Here is a 26,407-nt window from a genome sequence, read left to right as displayed (position 1 = left end):
CAGATCTTGCACAGTTCCTTCTGAGATCTGGACCTTCTCAGAGAGGGTCCCTCGATGCTGCATGCACTGCAACTTCAGGTCCTACTGCAGAGCCCACATATGCCATTAGGCATGTGCCACTAAGAGGTCATGAGGCCCAGCATCTTCACCAAAATCCAGGCTAAAGGCTGAAACATCTGTATCATAGCCAGAATATCCTGGACTCACCACTCAGGAGGATAGGCCCGAAAGTGCACTGTGTCCAGAACAGCTCTGATGAATGGGAGCATCTGAGAGGGAGTCAGATGTGACTTCAGCACGTTTATAGTAAATCCGAGAGGATGCAAGAGGGCCGCCATAGCCTGGAGGTGGGAGACAATAGCCTGGGGCGAGCCTACCTTCAACAGCTAGTCGTCAAGATAGCGGGAAGACTGAAACCCCATATCTCCACAAATGAGCTGCAACCACGGTCATCATCTTGATGAACACCTGAGGTGCACTGGTAAGGTCAAAGGGGAGCATGGTGAATTGAAAGTGCTTGTGTGAACCGCAAGCAACATCTGGGGGCAGGCAGGACGGGGATATGTATATAAGCATTTATTGTTTCATAACAATGAAAGTGCAAAGTACGAGGTGCCACCAGAAAAAAATGATATATATATATATATTGTTTTTTTTCTTCTATAAAGAGACCAAAGGTTAAAGTGGTGTTATAGTTAGGTTACGTGTTAAGATTTTGAATAAAAAAAAAATAAAGAAATTTATTGATAATACATCATAACTCTGCTGTGTGTCATCCTCAAATAATTCAATCAGAAACAAAGCTAACAAGATAACATGGCAAATAGTGCGAGTTATGGAGTGTGTTGTATGTGATGCTAAGCAGAACAGGCTAATTTTGGTGGTTTGAGTGTTTGACCCACAATCACTACTCAATTAAAAAAAAATATATACATATAGTCTGCTAAAAAAACAATAGTTAAAGTAACGTTATAGATGGGTGTTGGAATGATACCTGAGCTAACATTAAAAAAACACATGGAATACACCAGTTGTGGTTTACTGAGTCAACCATAACCACCATGCCCATATCATGCCCAGCTTATGACCTACAAAAAGTGGGTTTACAAACAATTAGAACCAAACAATGTTTAAGTATTTGGTTTTAGTAAGAACATTTATTATAATCTATTACTTTATTACAGAAATTAAGTTCCAGCACAGATGTATTTTAGGAAAGATACCTGTTGTGGTGGATGGTTTACACGTTTTTAGGTGTTCATGTTAAGCTAACTTTAGAATAACTCTAAATCACAATGCTAAAAACCCAGTATATATTTCAGAAGCATATATATGATTAAAGTAAGCCACTGCAATCATTACTAATTGGAAGGTTTATTAAACAGTCATACAAGTTTATTTCATAAGGAATTAGGTAAAGTTTGTTTCTTCACACCACATTCAATTAAAACAAAGCATTTACAGTTAAACTCAGATATGTACATCTTTCTGTCACAGGCGAGTTATCTAAAAGGCTCAAAGATATATGTAAAGCAAGGATTATTGAACCAGTTGATGCAGCAGAATGGATTTCCCCCATTATTTTGGTGAGAAAGATAAAAGGCAATTTAAGAATGCCTGTCGTACTTAGGTTGGTTAACGAATTGTAGTGGATTGTCATACATTCAAGAAATGTTAAAGCTAGACGGAACAAAATTGTCCTCTACTATGAGGTTAAAATCAGCTTGTCATCAAGTTAAATTGACTGCTGAATCTCTTCACATTACCACCTTTATCACACTGAATGTGGTTTTCATATACACTAGAATGCAATTTGTACATGCCTCTGCCGCATTGGTGGTTCAAAGAATTCTGTATTTTTTGTTGGTCATCCAAAGAGTTGTGGCACTTCAAGATGACATTTTGGGGTACAGGGAGCCCCCAGAGCATCACTATCAACTTCTTAATATGTGTTTTTATCAATTCTGGAAGAGACAGAAGGATGACAATTCAACATGAAAAGGAAAATTTGACTTACCCAGTAAGAATCTTTTCGTGATGAGTAGTGCTGTAGATTCACATGCTTAGCAATAATTTTGCTATCTAGTGTTGGGCCCAGATGAGTTCAAGTTGTTTTTCTTCAATAAAAGTCTTTCAAGTTGCAAGGTAATGTGACTACTCCTCTTGCTGGTAATACACGATTGACTTCACTGCATGCCGGGTGAGAATGGAACGCAAAGCAAAGCATAGAATAACTGGATATCCAGGTGAAAGGAGTTTGTGAAAAACAGTGAAAGTAAGTAACAAACACAGGTGTCCGGGGAGGAGGGGAGGCGCATGTGAATCTATAGCACTAAATGCCACGAACTGATGCTTACTGGGTAAGTAACATTTTCTGTTCGAGGCACGTGTGGCTGTAAATACATATTCTTAGCACAGGTTGTAAAGCAGCCCTCCTCCATAAGCAGTGGCTAGCCTGTGGGAGTTACAGTTGTTTGAAATAGTATACGTACAACTGCTTGGTCCACCATTGGCTTGTTGGCGGGCCAGCACATCCACACAGCAGTGTTTTATAAATGTATGCAGCTCAGACCATATAGCTGCTATACATATGTCAGCTATAGGTATACTTCCAGGGAAGGCCACTGAAGCTCCTTTTCTAGGAGTGGAGTGAGCTTTAAGAGGAATGGGCAAAGTTCTTTTAGCTTTAGCACAGCATGTTTGGATGCATTTACCAATCCATTGTGTAATGCCTGATTTAGAAGTAGCCCTTCCTTTGTGTGGTTTAAAAAAAAAGCAACAAACAGTTGTTTTATTTTTCTACATGATTTAGTCCTGTCAATATAGTACATGAGAGCTTGTTTTACATCTAACCTATGCAGAGCCCTTTTTGCAACGGAGTCAGGTTGGGGAAAAGGACAGGCAGTTCAGTAAATTGATTACTGTGGAGTTGAGACACCACCTCTGGAAGAAATTTAGGGTTGATATGAAGCATAACCCTATCCCTATATATTTGGAAGAAAGGTTCTTCTAAAGTTAATGCCTGGCGCTTAAAGACGTGTTTTGATGAAGTGATAGCCACCAGAAATGTTACCTTAAAGGATAAAAACTGGAGGGGAAGGAGTAGAGGTGTTTTCAAATGGAGGGCCCATTAATGTTGTTAATACAATATTTTACTTCTACCTAGGAGCTTGAGGCACTCTAGGTGGAATGACTCTTACGACAGTCCAGAAAGTCTTTAATGACTAGAATCCCGGATAGGGAAGTGTGTTGCCTATTTTGCAAGTATGAGGCTACTGCCATTAGGTGTAGCCTTATAAATGTAAAAGCTAAACCAGTGGTGCGCAAATGAAATAAGTAGTTACAATGTCCTGTACCTTAGTGTAGGAAAGTACCATCTTGCCTGGCATGTTACAACTAAAACAACATATAAACAGTAAAATATGGGGGTATGTGTCACTGGGACCCTGGCAGCCAGGGCCCCAGTGCTCATAAGTGTGCCTGAATGTGTTACCTGTGTAGTGACTAACTGTCTCACTGAGGCTCTGCTAATCAGAACCTCAGTGGTTATGCTCTCTCATTTCTTTCAAATTGTCACTAACAGGCTAGTGACCAATTTTACCAATTTACATTGGCTTACTGGAACACCCTTATAATTCCCTAGTATATGGTACTGAGGTACAAAGGGTATTGGGGTTCCAGGAGATCCCTATGGGCTGCAGCATTTCTTTTGCCATCCATAGGGAGCTCTGACAATTCTTACACAGGCCTGCCACTGCAGCCTGAGTGAAATAACGTCCACGTTATTTCACAGCCATTTTACACTGCACTTAAGTAACTTATAAGTCACCTATATGTCTAACCTTTACCTGGTAAAGGTTAGGTGCAAAGTTACTTAGTGTGAGGGCACCCTGGCACTAGCCAAGGTGCCCCCACATTGTTCAGGGCCAATTCCCCGGACTTTGTGAGTGCGGGGACACCATTACAGCGGTGCACTACATATAGGTCACTACCTATATGTAGCTTCACAATGGTAACTCCGAATATGGCCATGTAACATGTCTATGATCATGGAATTGCCCCCTCTATGCCATCCTGGCATAGTTGGCACAATCCCATGATCCCAGTGGTCTGTAGCACAGACCCTGGTACTGCCAAACTGCCTTTTCAGGGGTTTCACTGCAGCTGCTGCTGCTGCTGCCAACCCCTCAGACAGGCTTCTGCCCTCCTGGGGTCCAGCCAGGCTTCTGCCCTCCTGGGGTCCAGCCAGGCCTGGCCCAGGATGGCAGAACAAAGGACTTCCTCTGAGAGAGGGTGTTACACCCTCTCCCTTTGGAAAATGGTGTGAAGGCAGGGGAGGAGTAGCCTCCCCCAGCGTCTGGAAATGCTTTCATGGGCACATTTGGTGCCCATTTCTGCATAAGCCAGTCTACACCGGTTCAGGGACCCCTTAGCCCTGCTCTGGCGCGAAACTGGACAAAGGAAAGGGGAGTGACCACTCCCCTGACCTGCACCTCCCCTGGGAGGTGTCCAGAGCTCCTCCAGTGTGCTCCAGACCTCTGCCATCTTGGAAACAGAGGTGCTGCTGGCACACTGGACTGCTCTGAGTGGCCAGTGCCACCAGGTGACGTCAGAGACTCCTTCTGATAGGCTCCTTCAGGTGTTGCTAGCCTATCCTCTCTCCTAGGTAGCCAAACCCTCTTTTCTGGCTATTTAGGGTCTCTGTCTCTGGGGAAACTTTAGATAACGAATGCAAGAGCTCATCCGAGTTCCTCTGCATCTCTCTCTTCACCTTCTGCCAAGGAATCGACTGCTGACCGCGCTGGAAGCCTGCAAAACTGCAACATAGTAGCAAAGACGACTACTGCAACTCTGTAACGCTGATCCTGCCGCCTTCTCGACTGTTTTCCTGGTGGTGCATGCTGTGGGGGTAGTCTGCCTTCTCTCTGCACTAGAAGCTCCGAAGAAATCTCCCGTGGGTCGACGGAATCGCCCCCCTCCAACCGCAGGCACCAAAGAACTGCATCACCGGTACCCTGGGTCTCCTCTCAGCATGACGAGCGAGGTCCCTTGAATCCAGCAACTCTGTCCAAGTGACTCCCACAGTCCAGTGACTCTTCAGTCCAAGTTTGGTGGAGGTAAGTCCTTGCCTCCCCACGCCAGACTGCATTGCTGGGAACCGCGACTTTTGCAGCTACTCCGGCCTCCGTGCACTTCCGGCGGAAATCCTTTGTGCACAGTCCAGCCTGGGTCCACGGCACTCTAACCTGCATTGCACGACCTCCTAAGTTGTTCTCCGGCGACGTGGGACTCCTTTGTGCTACTTCGGGTGAGCACCGTTTCACGCATCCTCGTAGTGCCTGTTTCTGGCACTTCTCCGGGAGCTACCTGCTGCTGAGAGGGCTCCTTGTCTTGCTCGACGTCCCCTCTGTCTCCTGACGCAATTTGCGACATCCTGGTCCCTCCTGGGCCACAGCAGCATCCAAAAACCCTTACCGCACGATTTGCAGCTAGCAAGGCTTGTTGGCAGTCTTTCGGCGGGAAAACACTTCTGCACGACTCTCCACGGCGTGAGGGATCCGTCCTCCAAAGGGGAAGTCTCTAGCCCTTGTCGTTCCTGCAGAAACCTAAGCTTCTACTGTCCAGTAGCAGCTTCTATGCACCCACAGCTGGCATTTCCTGGGCATCTGCCCATCTCCGACTTGCTTGTGACTTTTGGACTTGGTCCCCTTGTTCCACAGGTACCCTCGACTGGAAATCCATCGTTGTTGCATTGCTGGTTTGTGTCTTTCCTGCAGAATTCCCCTATCACGACTTCTATGTCCTTTGGGGAACTTTAGTGCACTTTGCACTCACTTTTCAGGGTCTTGGGGTGGGCTATTTTTCTAACCCTTACTATTTTCTAATAGTCCCAGTGACCCTCTACAAGGTCACATAGGTTTGGGGTCCATTCGTGATTCGCATTCCACTTTTGGAGTATATGGTTTGTGTTGCCCCTATCCCTAGGTGTCTCCATTGCATCCTATTGTAACTATACATTGTTTGCACTGTTTTCTAATACTATTACTGCATATTTTGGTATTGTGTACATATATCTTGTGTATATTTGCTATCCTCATACTGAGGGTACACTCTGAGATACTTTGGCATATTGTCATAAAAATAAAGTACCTTTATTTTTAGTATACCTGTGTATTCTGTTTTCTTAGGATATTGTGCATATGACACTAAGTGGTACGGTAGGAGCTTCACTCGTCTCCTAGTTCAGCCTAAGCTGCTCTGCTAAGCTACCATTATCTATCAGCCTATGCTGCTAGACACCCTATACACTAATAAGGGATACCTGGGCCTGGTGCAAGGTGCAAGTACCCCTAGGTACTCACTACAAGCCAGTCCAGCCTCCTACACTTAGCTGCTAAGGGATCAATGTGTTTGGAATGCCCAAAGTGAACAAATCTTTCTACATTGCAGCGCAACAGGCCCAAAGAGTATGCCTGCATGCTTCTTTAAAAATGTCCATAAACTATGGTGGGAGATTGAGGTAACCAAATTCCTGTGCTTCAGGAGCCAGCACACTAAGTTGAGGGATCAAAGGTCCAGGTGTTTGGTTTCTCCATGGTTATTTGTGAGAAGGTCCTGCCTGTTTGGGAGTACCTCATGGGGAACTACTGACAGTTCATGGCGTGTCATGAACCATGGTTGTCGTGCCCATGTGGGAGCGACCAGGATGAGGGTGAGAGACATCTGCCTAAGTTTGCGAACTACAAATGGAAGCAGTAGGAAAGGTGGAAAAGCATAAGCAAATATCCTGACCAACTCATCCATACTGCATTTCCCTTTGACTATGTTTGTGTGCACCTGGACGAGAAGTTTTAGCATTTTGCACTTTCTGCTGTAGCAAAGGTCTACTTGCGGTTGTCTCCAATGCTGGAAGTACAGGAGGAAGATTCACAGGTTGAGTTCCCACTCGTGGACTTGTTGGCGCCTCCTCCTGAGTAGATCTGCAAACTCATTGTCCACTTCCGGTATGTACTCCGCTGATAGGTGACTGTTGCACTGGAGAGCCCCTCTCCAAATGGTCTGGGCTAAATGAGAAAGCGGGGGGCCTGGTGCCCCCTTGCTCTTGGAGATGATACATGGCTGTCATGTTGTCCGTTCTGATCAGGACTACTTTGCCAATCAGTCAAGTAAGGAAGATTTTCATCGCTAGGTGATCAGCTATTAACTCCCAGTGATTGATGTCGTGATGTCACTGACTGGGTGTCCAGTGGCCCTGGACAGATAGATCTCGGAAATGTGCTCCCTATCCTGTGAGGGGGAGGTGTCCGCTGTTATGTTTCTCTGTGGAACTGGGTCTAGGAAAGGCCATCCGTTCAACAGTTTGTTGGTGTTCTGCCACTGCTGACAGTGGTAAGCTTGGCAGCTGACCAACACAAGATCTTCCCATTGACCCTCAGTTTGAGTCCACTGGTGCACTGGTATTTTTGCAACAGATGCATGTTGAATCTGGCATGAGTTACTAGGCCTATACGTGAAGCCATCATACTGAGGAGATGTATGATTGTCCTCACTGTTACCTGCTGACCTGGTTGAAAGTAGGTAATGGGTACATGGAAGGATTGCATTCTGGCAGTATTACGATAAGCTATTCCCAGTTGTGAGCTGTGAATTGCCCCTAGGTAAGGTTGGAGGTGGGAATTTTAAGAGTTGATTGAATATCATAGTTGGTGAAGTAGGTTTATAGTGACCTGAGTGTGTTGGAATCACTGAACGAGCTGCACTTTTGATCAGCCAGTCGTTTAGATATGGAAAAACATGTATGTTTTGCCTACACAGGTGAGCAGCTACTACCGCAAAACATTTGGTAAAGACCCTTTGTGTGGTAGTGACCCCAAAGTGGAGGATTTTGAACTGGAAATGCTGATCGTTTATTATAAATCTGAGATATATGTCGGGTGAATAGGAATGTGAAAGTAGGTGCCCTTGAGGTACAGAGCACGCATGAAGTTGCCTTGTTGTAAGAATGAAATGACATCTTGACGAATGACCATGTGAAAGTGCTCTGAGAGAATGGATTTATTTAGGGGTCTAAGGTCCAAGATTGGTCTCAAGGACCCATCCTTTTTGGGAATAAGGAAGTATAGTGAATAGACTCCTCTTACCTGTTGGTTAAGAGGAACAGGTTCTATAGCAGTTTGAGAGGTGGAATGTTGGGAGGTGCAGAAGTGAGCTCCAGTCAGTAACCATGTGTAGGAAGCTGGTCCGGTGTATGGTGGGTATCTAAGGTAGTAACACCTTATACCAGATCCAGGTATTCCCTATTAGCGTAGTGTAGGCAGTGTCTAAAAGCCAGGCTCTCTAGAGGTAGCTGTGGATGAGCAGCCAAGGCTTACCTAGGAGACATGCAAAGCTCATGCAATACCACTGTAGTCACAGAGCAATTACACACATGAAAGAAAGCACTCAGTGTTACAAAATAAAGGTACTTTATTTTAGTAACACAATATCAAAAAGTACTAGAGAGGCAACCCTCCAATAGGCGGTAAGTAACACACCAAATATATACACTGGTTATCAGCAATAGGCATAGAAAGTGATAGAAAACAGTGCAAATGCAGTTAGACAATAGTGACCCTAGGGGAAGCCCAAACCATGTACTAAAAAAGAAAAATGGAATGCGAACACAGGACCCCCATCTAAGTGGTAAGTGGAATGTACAGAGGGGAGCTGGGGGTGCTAGGAACCCCCAAAGGTAAGTACCATAGTGCTCCCTAGCAACCAGGAGGAAAGGGGTAAAATACTAGATTTTCCCCAAAACACCTAAAAGGAAAGAAAAGAAGAAAATGCAAAACCGAGACAAAAATGTAAGAAACAAGGGTGGTTTCCTGAAGAGGAAGACCTGTGGAAGAAGGGGAGCAAGTCCAGAAGTCACAAAAGAGTTCAAGTGGAGTAGGAGCTACTACTTACCCAGCTGTGGATGCAGTAGTTGGTCGACGGGGATGTGAAGAAGGTCAGCAAAAAGTGTGGGTAACCATGCTAAAAAGAGGCTACTTTCCTACACCATGTTAGATAATATTCAACACCCAATGGTCGAAGGTGATATGGCGCCATGCGGAAAAGAAGCCTTCCAAGTCAACCCCAGACAGATATGTGATCGGGGGAACGATCGGGAAGTCAGGATTTCTTGGTTGTGGCGGATGGCTTTGTAAATCCACCTTTGCCTCTAACCTTGGAGTTGTTACCCCGTATGAGTCTTGGTAGTATCCCCTAGGTGGGGTGGTGTGGGTCTGACGTCAATGGTACTCTTTAAGAAGAGTAAGTGAAATCCAAGCCTTTACTCTTGCAGAACCTTTCTTCCAAGTACACAAGTATAAAGTTGTACTAAGAACAAACCCAAAATTTCTCCCAAAAGTTGTATCACCATTTCATATAAATCAAACAGTGGAACTGCCAGTCTTCTTCCCACAGCCAGATTCTGTGGCAGAATGAGCTCTACATACATTAGACATCAAAATAGTTTAATGTACTAAATAGATAGAACTAAACTGTTTAGAAAGACTAAACAACTATTTGTCACTTTCCAAAAACCTCTATCAGGCAATCCCATATCAAAACAAGGTTTAACACGATGGATTGTAAGATGCATCCAAACATGCTATATTAAAGCAAAAAGACAGCTTTTAGTTACTCCTAAAGCACATTCTACAAGGAAAAAAGGTGCAACAATAGCATTTTTTTAGGGAATATACCAATGGCTGAAATATGTAAAGCAGCCACTTGGTCAACACCACATACATCCACTAAACACTACTGTGTAGACGTATTATCATGACAACAAGCCACAGTAGGCCAAGCTGTACTAAGAACATTATTTCAAACACCTTCAACTCCTACATGCTAACCTCCGCTCATTTATGGGAGGACAAACTGCTTTGTAGTCTATGCAGAGCATGTGTATCTGCAGCTACACATGCCATCGAACAGAAAATGTCACTTACCCAGTGTACATCTGTTTGTGGCATGTTGTGCTGCAGATTCACATGCACCCTCTCTCCTCCCCGGAAGCCTGTAGTCATTTAAGTTACAAACATTTGTACATATGTATATACATTTTCATTAGCATGGACATCTTTTACTTTGTACCTTTATACTCTATCACTCCTTCCTTTACCCTCTGCGGGAAAACAATCTAACAAAAGATTCGATGCCCATGCGCAATGGAACCGAAGAGGAGTCACTCGATCCCGTGACTCGAAAACACTTCTTCGAAGAAAAAGAACTTGTAACACTCCGAGCCCAACACTAGATGGTGGACTACTAATGCACAGCATGTGTATCTGCAGCTACACATGCCATCGAACATATTATATATATATATATATATATGGGAAATGTCACTTACCCAGTGTACATCTGTTCGTGGCATGAGACGCTGCAGATACACATGCTGTGCACATCCCGCCATCTAGTGTTGGGCTCAGAGTGTTACAAGTTGTTTTTCTTCGAATAAGTCTTTTCGAGTCACGAGATCGAGGGACTCCTCCCCTTCCGGCTCCATTGCGCATGGGCGTCGACTCCATCTTAGATTGTTTTCCCCGCAGAGGGTGAGGTAGGAGTTGTGTATATAGTAATAGTGCCCATGCAGTGGAGTAAATATGTATGTACATAATGTGTTTAAAAGTGATATATTTACAAAATTTACAAATGTTCAAGATCAATATTTTTCAACTTAAAACGGCTACAGGCTCCCGGGGAGGTGAGAGGGCGCATGTGAATCTGCAGCGTCTCATGCCACGAACAGATGTACACTTGGTAAGTGACATTTTCCGTTCGATGGCATGTGTAGCTGCAGATACACATGCTGTGCATAGACTAGTAAGCAGTTATCTCCCCAAAAGCGGTGGTTCAGCCTGTAGGAGTTGAAGTTGTTTGAAATAAAGTCCGTAGTACTGCTTGTCCTACTGTTGCTTGCTGTGGTGTTAACACATCCACGCAGTAATGCTTGGTAAATGTATGAGGCGTAGACCATGTGGTGCCTTACAGATTTCAGTCATTGGTATGTTTCCTAGAAAGGCCATGGTAGCACCTTTCTTTCTAGTTGAGTGTGCCTTTGGTGTAATAGGCAGTTCTCTTTTTGCTTTTATATAACAGGTTTGAATACATTTAGCTATCCATCTGGCAATGCCTTGTTTGGATATTGGATTTCCTGTGTGAGGTTTTTGGAAAGCAATGAACAATTGTTTTGTTTTGCGAATTTGTTTTGTTCTATCAATGTAGTACATTAGTGCTCTCTTGATGTCTAATGTATGTAATGCTCTCTCAGCTACAGAATCTGGTTCTGGAAAGAACACTGGGAGTTCCACTGTTTGATTTAAGTGGAAGGTGAAATGACTTTAGGTAAGAACTTAGGATTTGTTCGTAGAACTACTTTATGCTTGTGTATTTGAAAATAAGGTTCTTGTATGGTAAAGGCTTGTATTTCACTTACTCTTAGAGATGTGATGGCTATTAGAAATGCTACTTCCCATGTTAAGTATTGTATCTCACATGAGTGCATGGGTTCAACAGGTGGACCCATGAGTCGTGTTAAGACAATGTTGAGGTTCCACGAAGGAACTGGTGGTGCTCTTGGTGGGATAATTCTTTTCAGACCTTCCATAAATGCTTTTATGACTGGGATTCTGAATAATGAAGTTGAGTGCGTAATTTGCAGATAAGCTGACATTGCAGTGAGATGTATTTTAATGGATGAAAAAGCTAACTTTGACTTTTGTAAGTGTAGTAGGTAGCTTACAATGTCTTTAGCGGATGCGTGTAGTGGTTGAATTTGATTATTATGGCAGTAATAAACAAATCTTTTCCATTGGTTTGCGTAGCAATGTCTTTTGGTTGGTTTTCTAGCTTGTTTTATGACCTCCATACATTCTTGTGTAAGGTCTAGGTGTCCGAATTCTAAGACTTCAGGATCCAAATTGCTAGATTCAGCGATGCTGGGTTTGGGTGTCTGATCTGTTGTTTGTGTTGAGTTAACAGATCCGGTCTGTTTGGCAGTTTGATATGAGGCACTACTGAGAGGTCTAGTAGTGTTGTGTACCAAGGTTGTCGTGCCCAAGTTAGTGCTATTAGTATGAGTTTGAGTTTGTTTTGACTCAATTTGTTTACTAGATATGGAAGGAGTGGGAGAGGGGGAAAAGCGTATGCAAATATCCCTGACCAACTCATCCATAACGCATTGCCTTGAGAGTGAGCCTGTGGGTACCTGGATGCGAAGTTTTGACATTTTGCGTTTTCTTTTGTTGCAAATAGGTCTATTTGCGGTGTTCCCCATCTTTGGAAGTAAGTCTTTAGTATTTGGGGATGAATTTCCCATTCGTGGATCTGTTGGTGATCCCGAGATAGATTGTCCGCTAACTGGTTTTGAATTCCTGGGATGAATTGCGCTATTAGGCGAATGTGGTTGTGAATCGCCCAATGCCATATTTTCTGTGCTAAGAGACAACTGTGTCGAGTGTGTCCCTCCCTGTTTGTTCAGATAATACATTGTTGTCATGTTGTCTGTTTTGACAAGAATGTGTTTGTGGGTTATTATAGGTTGAAATGCTTTCAGCGCTAGAAATACTGCTAGTAGTTCTAAGTGATTTATGTGAAGCTGTTTCTGCTGAGTGTCCCATTGTCCTTGGATGCTGTGTTGGTAAAGGTGTGCTCCCCACCCTATCATGGAAGCGTCCGTTGTGATTACGTATTGAGGCACTGGGTCTTGAAAAGGCCGCCCTCTGTTTAAGTTTATAGTGTTCCACCATTGAAGCGAGGTGTATGTTTGGCGGTCTATCAACACTAGATCTTGAAGTCGACCCTGTGCTTGTGACCATTGTGATGCTAGGCACTATTGTAAGGGCCGCATGCGTAATCTTGCGTTTGGGACAATGGCTATGCATGAGGACATAATGCCTAGTAGTTTCATCACTAATTTTACCTGTAACTTTTTTTTGGGTGCATGGCTTGTATTACGTTTTGGAATGCCTGTACCCATTGTGGACTTGGAGTGGCAATCCCTTTTGTTGTGTTGATTGTTGCTCCTAAGTACTGTTGTATTTGACAAGGCTGTAGGTGTGATTTGTTGTAGTTGAGTGAGAAACCTAGCTTGTGAAGGGTTTCTATGACATACTTTGTGTGTTGTGTACACCGTTCTTGCGTATTGGTTTTGATTAACCAATCGTCTAGGTACGGGAACACATGTATTTGCTGCCTTCTGATATGAGCTGCTACTACGGCCAGACATTTTGTAAAAACTCTTGGCGCTGTTTTTATCCCGAATGGCAACACTTTGAACTGGTAATGTACCCCTTGGATTACAAACCTTAAGTACTGTCTGTGGGAAGGATGTATAGGTATATGGAAATAAGCATCCTTGAGGTCTAGTGTTGTCATGTAGTCTTGTTGTTTGAGCAATGGGATCACGTCTTGCAGTGTCACCACGTGAGAGTGATCTGATGTGATGTAGATGTTTAATGTTCTGAGATCTAGGATAGGTCTTAGAGTTTTGTCTTTTTTGGGTATGAGAAAGTAAACTCCTGTTCCCTTCTGATGAATTGGTACTAGCTCTATTGCATCTTTTTGCACCAACGCTTGGACCTCCAGTTGTAAAAGATCCATGTGTTGTTTGGACATGTTGTGTGTTTTCGGTGGGACATTTGGAGGGAATTCTAGATATTCTATGCAATAACCATGTTGGATAATGGCTATGACCCACGTGTCGGTTGTTATTTCTTCCCAGTTTTTGTAAAAATTGGTTAGTCTCCCCCCAATGGTGTTATGTGTTGGGGATTTGTGACGTTGAAGTCACTGTTTATTTTGCTGAGTTTTGGGACTCTGGAACTTCCCTCTATTCTTTGGGAACTGTCCCCCTCTGTAGTTTCCCTGAAAATTTCCCCGCTGATATTGACTCTGGTAAGCGGGTCTTGTTTGTGAGGTTGAGGGTTCTGTGCTCTGTCCCCGAAAACCCCCTCTAAACTGTGATTTACGAAATGTGCCTCGGCTCTGTGGGGAGTAGAGTGCACCCATGGCTTTGGCCGTATCTGTGTCCTTTTTAAGTTTTTCGATAGCAGTGTCCACCTCCGGCCCAAACAACTGCTGTCCGTTAAATGGCATATTCAGCACCGCTTGTTGTATTTCCGTCTTGAATCCTGATGTACGTAGCCATGCGTGTCTCCGTATGGGGACTGCTGTATTTACAGTCCTAGCAGCTGTGTCAGCTGCATCCATTGCTGACCGTATCTGATAGTTAGAGATACTCTGGCCTTCTTCCACCACCTGTTGTGCCCTCTTCTGGAATTATTTGGGTAGGTGTTCTATGAAATGTTGCATTTCGTCCCAATGAGCCCTATCATATCTAGCCAGCAAGGTCTGTGAGTTGGCAATGCGCCATTGGTTGGCTGCCTGTGCCGCGACCCTTTTCCCCGCTGCGTCGAACTTGCGACTTTCCTTGTCTGGAGGTGGTGCATCTCCCGAGGTGTGAGCTCGCCCTTTTGCGAGCTGCCCCTAATACCACTGAGTCTGGTCATTAATTGCTGCATGATGTACACAGGGTCTGTTGGTGGCGGTTTGTACTTTTTCTCCACCCTTGGAGTAATAGCCCTGCCTTTCACAGGCTCCTGAAACACTTGTTTTGAGTGTTTCAGCATTCCCTGTAACATAGGGAGACTCTGGTACTGGCTATTTGTGGACGACAGTGTATTAAAGAGAAAGTCATCTTCTATTGGTTCTGCGTGCAGGGTGACATTGTGAAACGCAGCTGCTCTTGACACCACCTGTGTGTATGCAGTACTGTCCTCAGGTGGTGACGGTCTTGCTGGATAACAGTCGGGACTCAAAGATCCCATGCGTCTGGATCATCCTGACTCATTCCTGTATGAGTTGGAGGACTGCATCATTGGTGGAGTGGCTACCAGTGATGGTTGTGGTGAGCGTTGTGGAGATGGTGGCGGAGATATTTGTCTTGCCACCTTTGCTTGTGGCTGCTTGTCTTTCTCTTGGAAGGCAAGTTTCCTTTTAATTCGTATTGGAGGGAGAGTACTGATCTTCCCTGTGTCTTTGTGAATGTGGAGCCTCCTTTGAGTGTAATCTGGCTCACCTGCCTCTAGCTCCTGTCCGAATCTGTGTCCTTGCATTTATGAGGACAGGCCCTGTTCCTTGGTGTAGGAACTTGGTTTCGGTTCCGAGGCCGGATGTTTCGGTATGGAAACCTTTTCGACTGTCTTTTTCGGCTCCGAAGACACTCTTTTCCCTTTCGGTGTACTGATCTCTCGGTGACAACTCATTTCGGTGCCGCCCTCTCGGTGTCGAGATTGCTCTGACCTGGAGTCTCGGGGTCGAGTCTGTTCTGTGCCGGTATCTCGACCAGAGTCAGATGACTTCGGCACATGCGTGCCCTTTTTCGGTGCCGATGGTCGGTCATCTATTTTTCGGGTTAAGCCATGGCCTGTTGGCGGTGGTGTCCCCTGGGCTTTAGTGGTTTTTCCGTGAGTTTTGTATAGTGACGGCTTACTCACGGTTCTCGGCGTCTGTTCGGGATTGACCTCGTCCGAATCCGCGATGGAGAAGGTTTCTTCTTCTTCTTCCAAGTGTTGTTGTCCTGCCGGCGCCAACGCCATTTGTAGTCTTCTTGCTCTTCGGTCTCTTAGCGTTTTTCTCGACCAAAACGCTCGACATGCCTCACAGGTATCCTCTTTGTGTTCGGGAGACAAACACAAATTACAGACCAGATGCTGATCTGTATAAGGATACTTGTTGTGACATTCGGGGCAGAAGCGGAATGGGGTCCGTTCCATTAGCCTTGAAGACGCACGAGGTCGGGCCGACCAGGCCCCGCCGGGGAGTCGAAAGCCCCAAAGGGCCACCGTAGCTCTTCAAAATTCGGTGTCGATCTGTGGTAACTAACCTGATACTGAACGCAAACAATACCGTCGAATTTTCCAAGATTTAACTAACTTTCCGCACCGAAACGCGGAGCGAAGAGGAACACGTCCGAACCCGATGGCGGAAAGAAAACAATCTAAGATTGAGTCGTCGCCCATGCGCAATGGAACCGAAAGGGGAGGAGTCCCTCGATCTCGTGACTCGAAAAGACTTCTTCGAAGAAAAACAACTTGTAACACTCCGAGCCCAACACTAGATGGCGAGATGTGTCCTGCATGTGTATCTGCAGCTACACATGCCATTGAAGATATACATATATATATATATATCTCGAAAAGACTTCTTCGAAGAAAAACAACTTGTAACACTCCAAGCCCAACACCAGATGGCGGGATGTGCACACATGCCATCGAACATATATATATATATATATATATATATATATATATATATATATATTTTTTTTTTTTATCGACCTGTGGTGTTTTAACTCCTGATCTAACTTGGTCACTGAACATGTCAGTGGTGTGCCAGAGAATGCCTTTGAGCACAGGCAGGTATTGTGCAGAGCGTAAGTGTAGAGGAGAGGCTCTTGAATATAAAAAAAAAAAATATCATCCTCTAAGGGCCCTGTTTGCAATTGCGTCTTACAGAAGGTGGCTGATCTATCGATTAAGTCATGAGAAATTGTGGTATCATCAGGGCGAGAGGGTTTCCCAGGATACAGATTAGGACCTGTACTAGGTGGTGCGTCAGTATCATGTGTGTCCCAGGGATCATGTTCGGTGGGAAAGTGATAGCGTCCCCGTCATCTCCACTCTCTGTGTAAGAGTGTAATGAACCTTCTGGAGAATGTGGTGCATGGACAGCAGGTGAAGCAAGAGGTGAAGGTGTATGGTGTGCAGCCAGCGTTAGTGGGTGGCTGATGAGCACAGGGCTTGTGGCCTTGTCCATCTTCTCCCTGTGCTTAGGCGGAGATGGAGCATCCAAGTCCTCATCGAAAGAAAGCCGTCTCTTGATATAAAAGACTGATATAAAAAACATATTGCAGAATTGATATGGTTATATCGTAGTACACCTCTTTGTACCACAAGACTCAACATTTCATTTGCTTAAAGGAAGGAAACTAAAACATGGTTTAAATCCAAGTTGGTTTATAGGACATGATTCTCAAACATAATGGATAGTTTTGGAGTAACTAAGGATAATATATCAATGACATGAAGTATAAAAACGCTCTTAAAAACGTTCTGAAATCTACCAAGCTTAATATGATACAAGCAGGGGAATATGTGAAAATTATGGTTCTGTGGCATGTTTCAAAAGGAAACTCAAAATTTCTAAATGTGTGGAAAGTGGCAAGAGTAAGACAGACATCTACTCTTCTTCTTGGCGGGGTTTTTCTAGACCTGACCAAGTAAAATTTGTATGTTGTGATTTGGAGGACATGTCCTAGCCTGATTCTGCAGTTCATGCAGTTGAGAAAAAAGTCATTTATTTCGGATCTCAGAATCTATTTGTTATCTGGTGATCGCCATATTTGTGAAACTCAAACCCGTCTTTACTATCTCTGCCATCAAAAAAATGATTTGAAATGTTCACAATATGTTAAGATTCCAAAACAATTTGATTACTTTATTATGTATTGGACCATTCTGTGACTAATGCTGAGATATTCACGCTTCAATTACTATATTTTAATATTCTTTCATTGTTTATTTTTCTTTTTGTAAAGGAAGGAAGTGTGAAGTAATGTATAAGTAAATTATTTAAGTCCTTTTTCAGTTTCAGGTATTTTAGAATGTTTTCCTATGTGCTCTCTTGTTAATGAATGGTAAACCTTTGGTTGTGCTTTAAATTCTATTCTACTTTCTAAGATGTTAAAAGGGTTAGTTGCCAGCAGTTTCCGGTTATGCATGGGTGCTCAATGAATCTCTACTTAATCGTTTGTGGTGGTCATTTCGCTAACACCGCTTTCAACATAGCCCTGCTAAGAAAGACAAACCCCAAGTGCCACTATTTTAATGTATTGACAAAATCCTAACATAGATTTGTTGAACACCAAGACATCCAGAAGCAAGTATAAAAAGGTAACACCAACATCACAGCTTTCTATTGATTAACTGAAAAGTTACCAGACTTTTGCTGAAATTACAGCTACAGTTTTTTACAGCTACTTAGCAAAAACATCAAAATATTAATCCCAGTTAAAGATAAAAATATTACTGTTGCCAGAATTCCTCTGCCACCAATTGTTCTTATGTGTACAAATCTCCTCCTATTATGTACTGTTTAGTACTTTAATAGTGCACTAATGGTTGGAGTTCATTATGTCCTCCGTGTCCTGGTATTCTAGAGCACTTGTGTTGGCAAACTGTTCAACATGTTCTGGAGTACTGTTTCACTAACTTGTGCAATCATGTATCAGGTCCTGCCTACTGCCTCACCAATAACCTTGCTTTTCATGATTTTCTTCACAGGCACAGCTAACACCTTATGTACATTGTTGCCATTCGCCTGCTTGGAGGAAGGAACTCTTGGTAGTCAGGAAGGGATGGTGCTCAGGTCATGTGTGGTTTTGAAGAACAGCTCATAGGATAAAAAAAGAGAGTGGTGTACATATAGGTGGCTCCAATATTCTGGGTGTGTCCTTGTGGAGGTTTCTTCATTTCCTGAAAGCTGGTATCCCATCACATGTATCTTCTGCAAAGAAGTCAGGTAGAGAGATGCCAGGAACACTAAAGATTTAATCCTGGTATTGTGGAGTCAATAATGCAGCTAAGTGGATCTTGCTCCTTGCATTCCTCAGTGCGCCTCTGTAGTACGAACACATGCTACCACCACAAATAGAGTAAGAAAAAAGTCAGAGAGGCAAATCTTGAGCATCCAGACGATAGCTAATAGTTAAGACACCTCCCAGTGTTGGTTCTGGTCCACATTTTTCTGGTGTCTTGAAGCAGACTAGATCAGGACAGATTTTTTTCACCAGAAAGCAAATTGCAACTACATAACAAAAATGTGTTGAAGGGAGCACTATTTTAACTAAGATTGCTAATTAACAAAATAATCACTATCACTGAAACTGACCAATACTCATTTGCTGCACTGAACAAAGACTATGAGAACACACTTGTGACAGGACTCCCAGAAAACTGCTGACATCCAAAAATAGGAGAGGGGCAAGCTCATACCTGCCTCTCATATTAGAAAACTGCTGGCTAAGGCCCATCGCTGTGGTTCTTAGCTTACTGTACAGTCGGGCCACAGATCTGTTGAGTCTTACAGACCAACATGTTGAACATACAGATCCTCATCTGTTAGACATACCTCACAGACAAACATCCATCTGCTGTTTGCCTCGAATCCTTAAACTTATATAAGCAACAGGTTAAGATCATTCTTCTGGAGCAGTCCCATGAATAGTCTTCCCTTTATCTTGTTCAGTCTCATGTCATATTCTGAAAAGAGCTCACCACACTGTATCCCTCTTTAGGAACCACCTAAGAGGGAATCAAACAATCACACTGCAATCAGTCCCAATTATTAGCACCTAAAAATGAAGACTGAATTATGAAACCAACTGTTCTATAAGCAAATGTCGTTTCATGTACCCTTACATGAGGGAACATCCCAATCAACCTTCCAAAATACAAATATTAAATGCCTAACAAGTATTCATCTGGTTGCTTCTACTCCAGGTTTTGTCTTGCCATAAAGAAGCAACTTATGCTAGTGTGCTACAATTCTATATATTTGTTGTAAAAGGAACAAAAAGGTAATTTTGTTTGCCATTAATTGATGGCAAAGAGCACAGGAGGATCTGCGACCCTCTGAAAACACACAAGGCCATCAGATCTAGCCGAAAATTGTGCCACTCCCTCTTGTTCACAAGTTGAACGTTAAACATTAAAATAGGTTGAGATTTTTTTTTTTTACATTGTTTTATCTTCTCACCTGCATACTCCAAAACGGAACATTTATCACATTTTAGTTCTGTGTAGAGTTCCTTTACGTTACGTTACTGTATTAGGATCAGCATTTGTCTAAGAGCTGAAATAAGACACCAGTATATTTGTTATATAAAAAGAAGAGTATTCATCATTCTTCTCGTTTTACATGCCATTATGGTTCTGATCCTAGTCAAGAAATACCTTGCTATTTAAAAGGGGACCGTGATATGTACCAGACACAGCAAACACACACAAGGTTTGAGAGAGTATTGAAATAATGTACAACTCGAGCCATGGAAAGAAATAGCAAGCAAGTCCCAACACTTGGCCCTTACGTTTGCAGTGAAGACAGATGACTGTCCGGTCTCCAACATCTCGTCCAGCTTTTCATCCGTCACGTCTACGCCCGCTACAGAAAGAGACAGTAAATAACAGGACTGAAGTTTGCAAGGCACTCAACCATGTTTTGCATGCAACACAAATGACCAGATTGGTAGACCTTAAGATAGTGTTTAACACAGCAAGTCTACTGTCGTGTCACACCATTAATGTAAAGCGCAAGGTGCTACATTATGCATAATACTGCTCAGGATAACATATGCCTCCACCACACTGCAGACAGATCTGACATGGAAGAACACACTGTCAGAGATCAGGAGTGCTGGTCTTATTATGTGGAGCTAGGCATACAATAAATGCAGTAGTGGTCCCTCTTGCTGCAAACATCACCTGTTGATGCATAATGAGAAAGAGAGATGAAGGTAGTGTTAAGTATGAGGAGAATCCTTTTCCTCCCCTGCAAAATTAAAGAAAAATAACAGAGCTACAGAGAGAAAAGGGCATGGAAGTGAACCTGAAGCTAAAGCAACAGTGCAATAGCTTTAAGAGAATAAGGAGGCCAAATGAATACAGGGACAGAGATTAATCAAAAGGTACAGGTCCCAATGGGAGGCTGGACATTACAGAAGAAGGTGACCTTCATTCTAGATATGGAAACAAAAAAAGCTTACTTTCAGTTAACATATAAACATTACCACCATCATGGATGAAGTTAATGCTCTGATACAGTTATAATTATGACATATTTTACATATCAAAGGTTACATTTTGAACACACTACATGCCTTTTAAGTTACAGTTTAATCTACTTTTAAGTGGTTTAATTTGAATAAGACTGAATGACTTATAATGTCCTTTATGGAACCACCTGAGGGAATTCATTTTTTCAGCTGATGAACAAAAACTCTCAGTTAAATGCAAAAAGGAAAATGTTACTTACCTAGTAGACATCGGTTTGTGGCATGTAGTGCTGCAGATTCACATGCTTTGCATACGTCTGCCATCTAGGTGTTGGGCTTGGACTGTTACAAGTTGTTTTTTACTTTGAAGAATATTTTTGAGTCACAAGATCAAGTGACTCCTCTCAGTGATACTGTGAGTCCTTTGTTAGACTGTTTTGCCGCAGGCAGGTGAGGTAAAGACTGCATATCTGTAGAAGTATAAAATAAATAAAAGATGTCCATGCAATGTATGTACATATTTACAACATGTTGTACTACAACGGCCAAAGGCTTCCGGGGAGGAGGTAGGGCGCATGTGAATCTACATCCGGTGAATAACGTTAAAAGAAAGGTAGAATAGTCTTCAATAGCGTTTTCTATACTTTATAGTTGTAAAGAAATGGCTCCCTGTTGCAGTTACCCCCCACTTTTTCCCTGATACTGATGCTGACTTGACTGAGAAGTGTGCTGGGACCCTGCTAACCAGGCCCCAGCACCAGTGTTCTTTCACCTAAAATGTACCATTGTTTCCACAATTGGCACAACCCTGGCACCTAGGTAAGTCCCTTGTAACTGGTACCCCTGGTACCAAGGGCCCTGATGCCAGGGAAGGTCTCTAAGGGCTGCAGCATGTCTTATGCCACCCTAGGGACCCCTCACTCAGCACAGACACACTGCTTGCCAGCTTGTGTGTGCTGATGGGGAGAAAATGACTAAGTCGACATGGCACTCCCCTCAGGGTGCCATGCCAACCTCCCACTGCCTGTGGCATAGGTAAGTCACCCCTCTAGTAGGCCTTACAGCCCTAAGGCAGGGTGCACTATACCACAGGTGAGGGCATATGTGCATGAGCACTATGCCCCTACAGTGTCTAAGCAAAACCTTAGACATTGTAAGTGCAGGGTAGCCATAAGAGTATATGGGCTGGGAGTCTGTCAAAAACGAACTCCACAGCTCCATAATGGCTACACTGAATACTGGGAAGTTTAGTATCAAACTTCTCAGAATAATAAACCCACACTGATGCCCGTGTTGGATTTATTAAAAAATGCACACAGAGGGCATCTTAGAGATACCCCCTGTATTTTACCCAATTGTTCAGTGCAGGACTGACTGGTCTGTGCCAGCCTGCTGCTGAGAGACGAGTGTCTGACCTCATGCAGTGAGAGCCTTTGTGCTCTCTGAGGACAGAAACAAAGCCTGCTCTGGGTGGAGGTGCTTCACACCTCCCCCCTGCAGGAACTGTAACACCTAGCAGTGAGCTTCAAAGGCTCAAGCTTCGTGTTACAATGCCCCAGGGCACTCCAGCTAGTGGAGATGCCCACCCCCTGGATACAGCCCCCACTTTTGGCGGCAAGTCCAGGAGAGAGAATGAGAAAAACAAGGAGGAGTCACTGGCCAGTCAGGACAGCCCCTAAAGTGTCCTGAGCTGAGGTGACTCTGACTTTTAGAAATCCTCCATCTTGTAGAAGGAGGATTCCCCCAATAGGGATAGGAATGTGACCCCCTCCCCTTGGGAGGAGGCACAAAGAGGGTGTACCCACCCTCAGGGCTAGTAGCCATTGGCTACTAACCCCCCAGACCTAAACACGCCCTTAAATTTAGTATTTAAGGGCTTCCCTGAACCTAAGAATTTAGATTCCTGCAACTTACCGAAGAAGACGACCGCTGAGCTGAAAACCCCTGCAGAAGAAGAAAGAAGACACCAACTGCTTTGGCCCCAGTCCTACCGGCCTGTCTCCTGCCTTCTAAAGAACCCTGCTCCAGCGATGCTTTCTCCAGGACCAGCGACCTCTGAATCCTCAGAGGACTGCCCTGCTTCCAAGAGACCAAGAAACTCCCGAGGACAGCGGCACTGCTCCAAAAGAACTGCAACTTTGTTTCAAGGAGCAGATTTAAAGACCCCTGCAACTCCCCGCAAGAAGCGTGAGACTTGCAACACTGCACCCGGCGACCCCGACTCGACTGGTGGAGAACTAACACCTCAGGGAGGACCCTCCGGCGACTCCGAGTCCGTGAGTAACCAAAGTTGTCCCCCCTGAGCCCCCACAGCGACGCCTGCAGAGGGAATCCCGAGGCTCCCCCTGACCGCGACTGCCTGAACTCCATTTCCCGACGGCTGGAAAAGACCCTGCACCCGCAGCCCCCAGCACCTAAAGGAACGGAACTCCTGTGCAGGAGTGACCCCCAGGAAGCCCTCTCCCTTGCCCAGGTGGTGGCTACCCCGAGGAGCCCCCCCCTTGCCTGCCTGCAACGCTGAAGAGATCCCTTGATCTCTAATTGATTTCCATTGAAAACCCGACGCTTGTTTCTACACTGCACCCGGCCGCCCCGTGCTGCTGAGGGTGTACTTTCTGTGTGGACTTGTGTCCCCCCCGGTGCCCTACAAAACCCCCCTGGTCTGCCCTCCGAAGACGCGGGTACTTACCTGCTGGCAGACTGGAACCGGGGCACCCCCTTCTCCATTGAATCCTATGCGTTTTGGGCACCACTTTGACCTCTGCACCTGACCGTCCCTGAGCTGCTGATGTGGTAACTTTGGAGTTGCTCTGAACCCCCAACGGTGGGCTACCTTGGACCCATACTTGGACCCCGTAGGTGGTTTACTTACCTGCAAAACCTAACAAACTCTTACTCCCCCCAGAAACTGTTGAAAATTGCACAGTGTCTAGGTTTTAAAATAGCTATATGTGATTTATGTGAAAAGTATATATGCTATTTTGATTATTCAAAGTTCCTAAAGTACCTACATGCAATACCTTTCATTTGAAGTATTACATGTAAAATGTGAACCTGTGGTTCTTAAAATAAACTAAGAAAATATATTTTTCTATACAAAAACCTATTGGCCTGGAATTGTCTTTGAGTGTGTGGTCCTCTTTATTGCCTGTGTGTGTACAACAAATGCTTAACACTACTCCTTTGATAAGCCTACTGCTCGACCACACTACCACAAAATAGAGTATTAGTATTATCTCTTTTTGCCACTATCTTACTTCTAAGGGGAACCCTTGGACTCTGTGCATACTATTCCTTACTTTGAAATAGTGCATACAGAGCCAACTTCCTACAGCGTCCACGCCCTTTTTGGGCCTACTTCAACAAACTTTAGTCGAAGAATGATAGGCTGATGGAACGAACTCCATTTCGGCTCTGTCCTCTGTGTCACTCCAAGTTTCCCTACACCGACCAACACTTGGTGTGTAATCTGTGTCTGTCTCTGGAACAGAGAAAAGACCTGCGACGCCTGCAGATCGTTTCGATCAAAAAAGACTCTCTGGGACCAAAGAGCGTATCGACTAGAAATGGCATCCAAGTCAACAGAAGACATACCACACATCTTCAGAGAAGAGCATGCGCTTGAAGAAGTAGGACAATGCACAGGCTTCTCCATTAGAGAGACTGACTCGGATTGAGACTCGGATGTCCAGAGCCAATCCATCCCACCGGCACAGTACGCAAGTACATCAGCTCCATCACACCAAACAAAGACTATAAAAAAGACTCCTGCATTGGTCATTGGTCCTCCATTGTTGTCGGCCATGGTTGGAGCCGAAAAATAAATTCGGATGACCAACCTTTGGGTTCGACACTGAAAATACGTAAGACCAAAACGCATTCGGCAACAACCAGACAGACAGCTACATCTTTTTTGGTATCAAGCCGAAAATCAGACATTTATACCTCCTAAGCCAACATTTTAGGCTTGAGTCAAACATTTGTGTCCAAACATTTGGAATCGAAAACTGCCATCACTGAACACTCTGCAGTTACAGAGGAGTCATCTTCCATAGAACCAATGCTTTAAGTGATGGACGCTAAGCAGCACTAGCTTCAAATACAAAAAGGAACAGGAAGGATCATGACCTCTTCTCCTTTGGCAATTAAGAGTAAACTCACATTTCAAGAGACTTTGGATGCCAGGCCTCCACCTAAGAAAGTCTTTAAGGAAAACGAGAAGGAAAAGGCTACAGAACAAACTCCGCCTTCAACACCACATTCTCCTTTACTTCCTTCTACCCCACCACCCTCACCTACATATTCCACACAATTCTCTCCATAAACATCATCAGCATCACCTCATAGGGACGACTTAAGTGATGATCAACAGGATGTAGACAAATGATCCCATTTTGTCTAAAGACACAGATTTATATCCAGCAAGGCCATCTCCATCTGAAGATACCCCTGCTTTTAATCAAGTAATAGCTAGAGCAGCTGCATATATCACAATGTACAATTACATACAGATCCTATTGAAGAGGAATTTTCGTTTAATACTTTAACAAGAACACACAAAGAGTCCCAATGTCTCCCTATGCTTCCAAGCATGCATAGACATGTCGCTGACATATTCAAACAACCCGTCAATGCAAGGATCATCACACCTAGGGTTGATAGATTTTTTTTAAAGCTGCACCCTCTGATCCAACTTACATCAAAACACAATTACTGCCTCACTCCATAGTAGTAAGTGTGGCATGAAAATGTTGCAACAGTAAATCCACAGGAGAAGCTCCTCCTTCAGACAGAGAGTAAGAAATTAGGCACAGTGGGCAAAAGAGAGGTTGCTAATCACTGGAGGACTGCAAAAACAATTTAACAAAGGACTTGATGCCCATGCGCAGTATCACAAAGAGGAGGAATCAGTCAATCATGTGAAAATATTCTTCAAAGAAAAAACTACTTGTAACACTCCGAGCCCAACACCATTGGATATTGTGTATTTGATTGATTCCTTGTAGATGGTAGCGAATTGTCATCCTGGCTTGTAAAGGTGGTCCTGTTTATCGATCTTGTATCCCGCTGGAATTGCCGTGGCGATGTTGGGAGCCGGTGAGGGGTTGAGCTGGGTCTTTGTAAAAAAGATGATGTTAGGTGTTTCACTACTCAGCAGATCCTATATTTCGGTTGTGTATTTGCTGAGTGATCATGTGTTGAGAAGCATGCATGTAAGTGGGTGTTAATGTGCAGGTTTGCTTTGGTGTAGGGTAGGGGTGTAGGTGTTGTTGGTGCTTGTGATGTGTGTGTTGGGAAGGGGTGTTGAGGACTTTGTTAGTATTTGTGTGGGGGGGTGGTGGCATGGCTGCTAGAGAACTGGCAGTGGGTGCAGGTGAAATCTCCTACTGTGATGTATGTTGCAGCACAGCTGCTGTTGAGGGAATGGCACCTGGGGTATGGTGACTTAAGAAGTACTGCGGAGTATTGCCGGGCAGTAATTGGACCAGGGTTCTTGGCGTGGTCCAGGTGCAGACAGCTTGTGCGTCCGTGTTGCAGCTGCCA

General features: G+C 44.1%; 1 protein-coding gene across 1 annotated transcript in view; it reads right to left on the bottom strand.

Annotated features, from left to right (window-relative positions):
- LOC138304267 (syntaxin-4-like) overlaps positions 1-26,407 on the bottom strand; it is a 291,940-nt gene that overhangs the window by 122,188 nt on the left and 143,345 nt on the right. The window contains exon 7 of the mRNA XM_069244190.1: positions 20,180-20,253. Coding sequence (XP_069100291.1) covers positions 20,180-20,253 — 74 coding nt within the window. The remainder of the gene's footprint in view (positions 1-20,179; positions 20,254-26,407) is intronic.

This window comes from Pleurodeles waltl, chromosome 7 (genome assembly GCF_031143425.1).
Source record: "Pleurodeles waltl isolate 20211129_DDA chromosome 7, aPleWal1.hap1.20221129, whole genome shotgun sequence".
NCBI classification, from domain to species: Eukaryota; Metazoa; Chordata; class Amphibia; order Caudata; family Salamandridae; genus Pleurodeles; species Pleurodeles waltl.
This window is presented reverse-complemented; position numbering and strand designations above follow the sequence as displayed.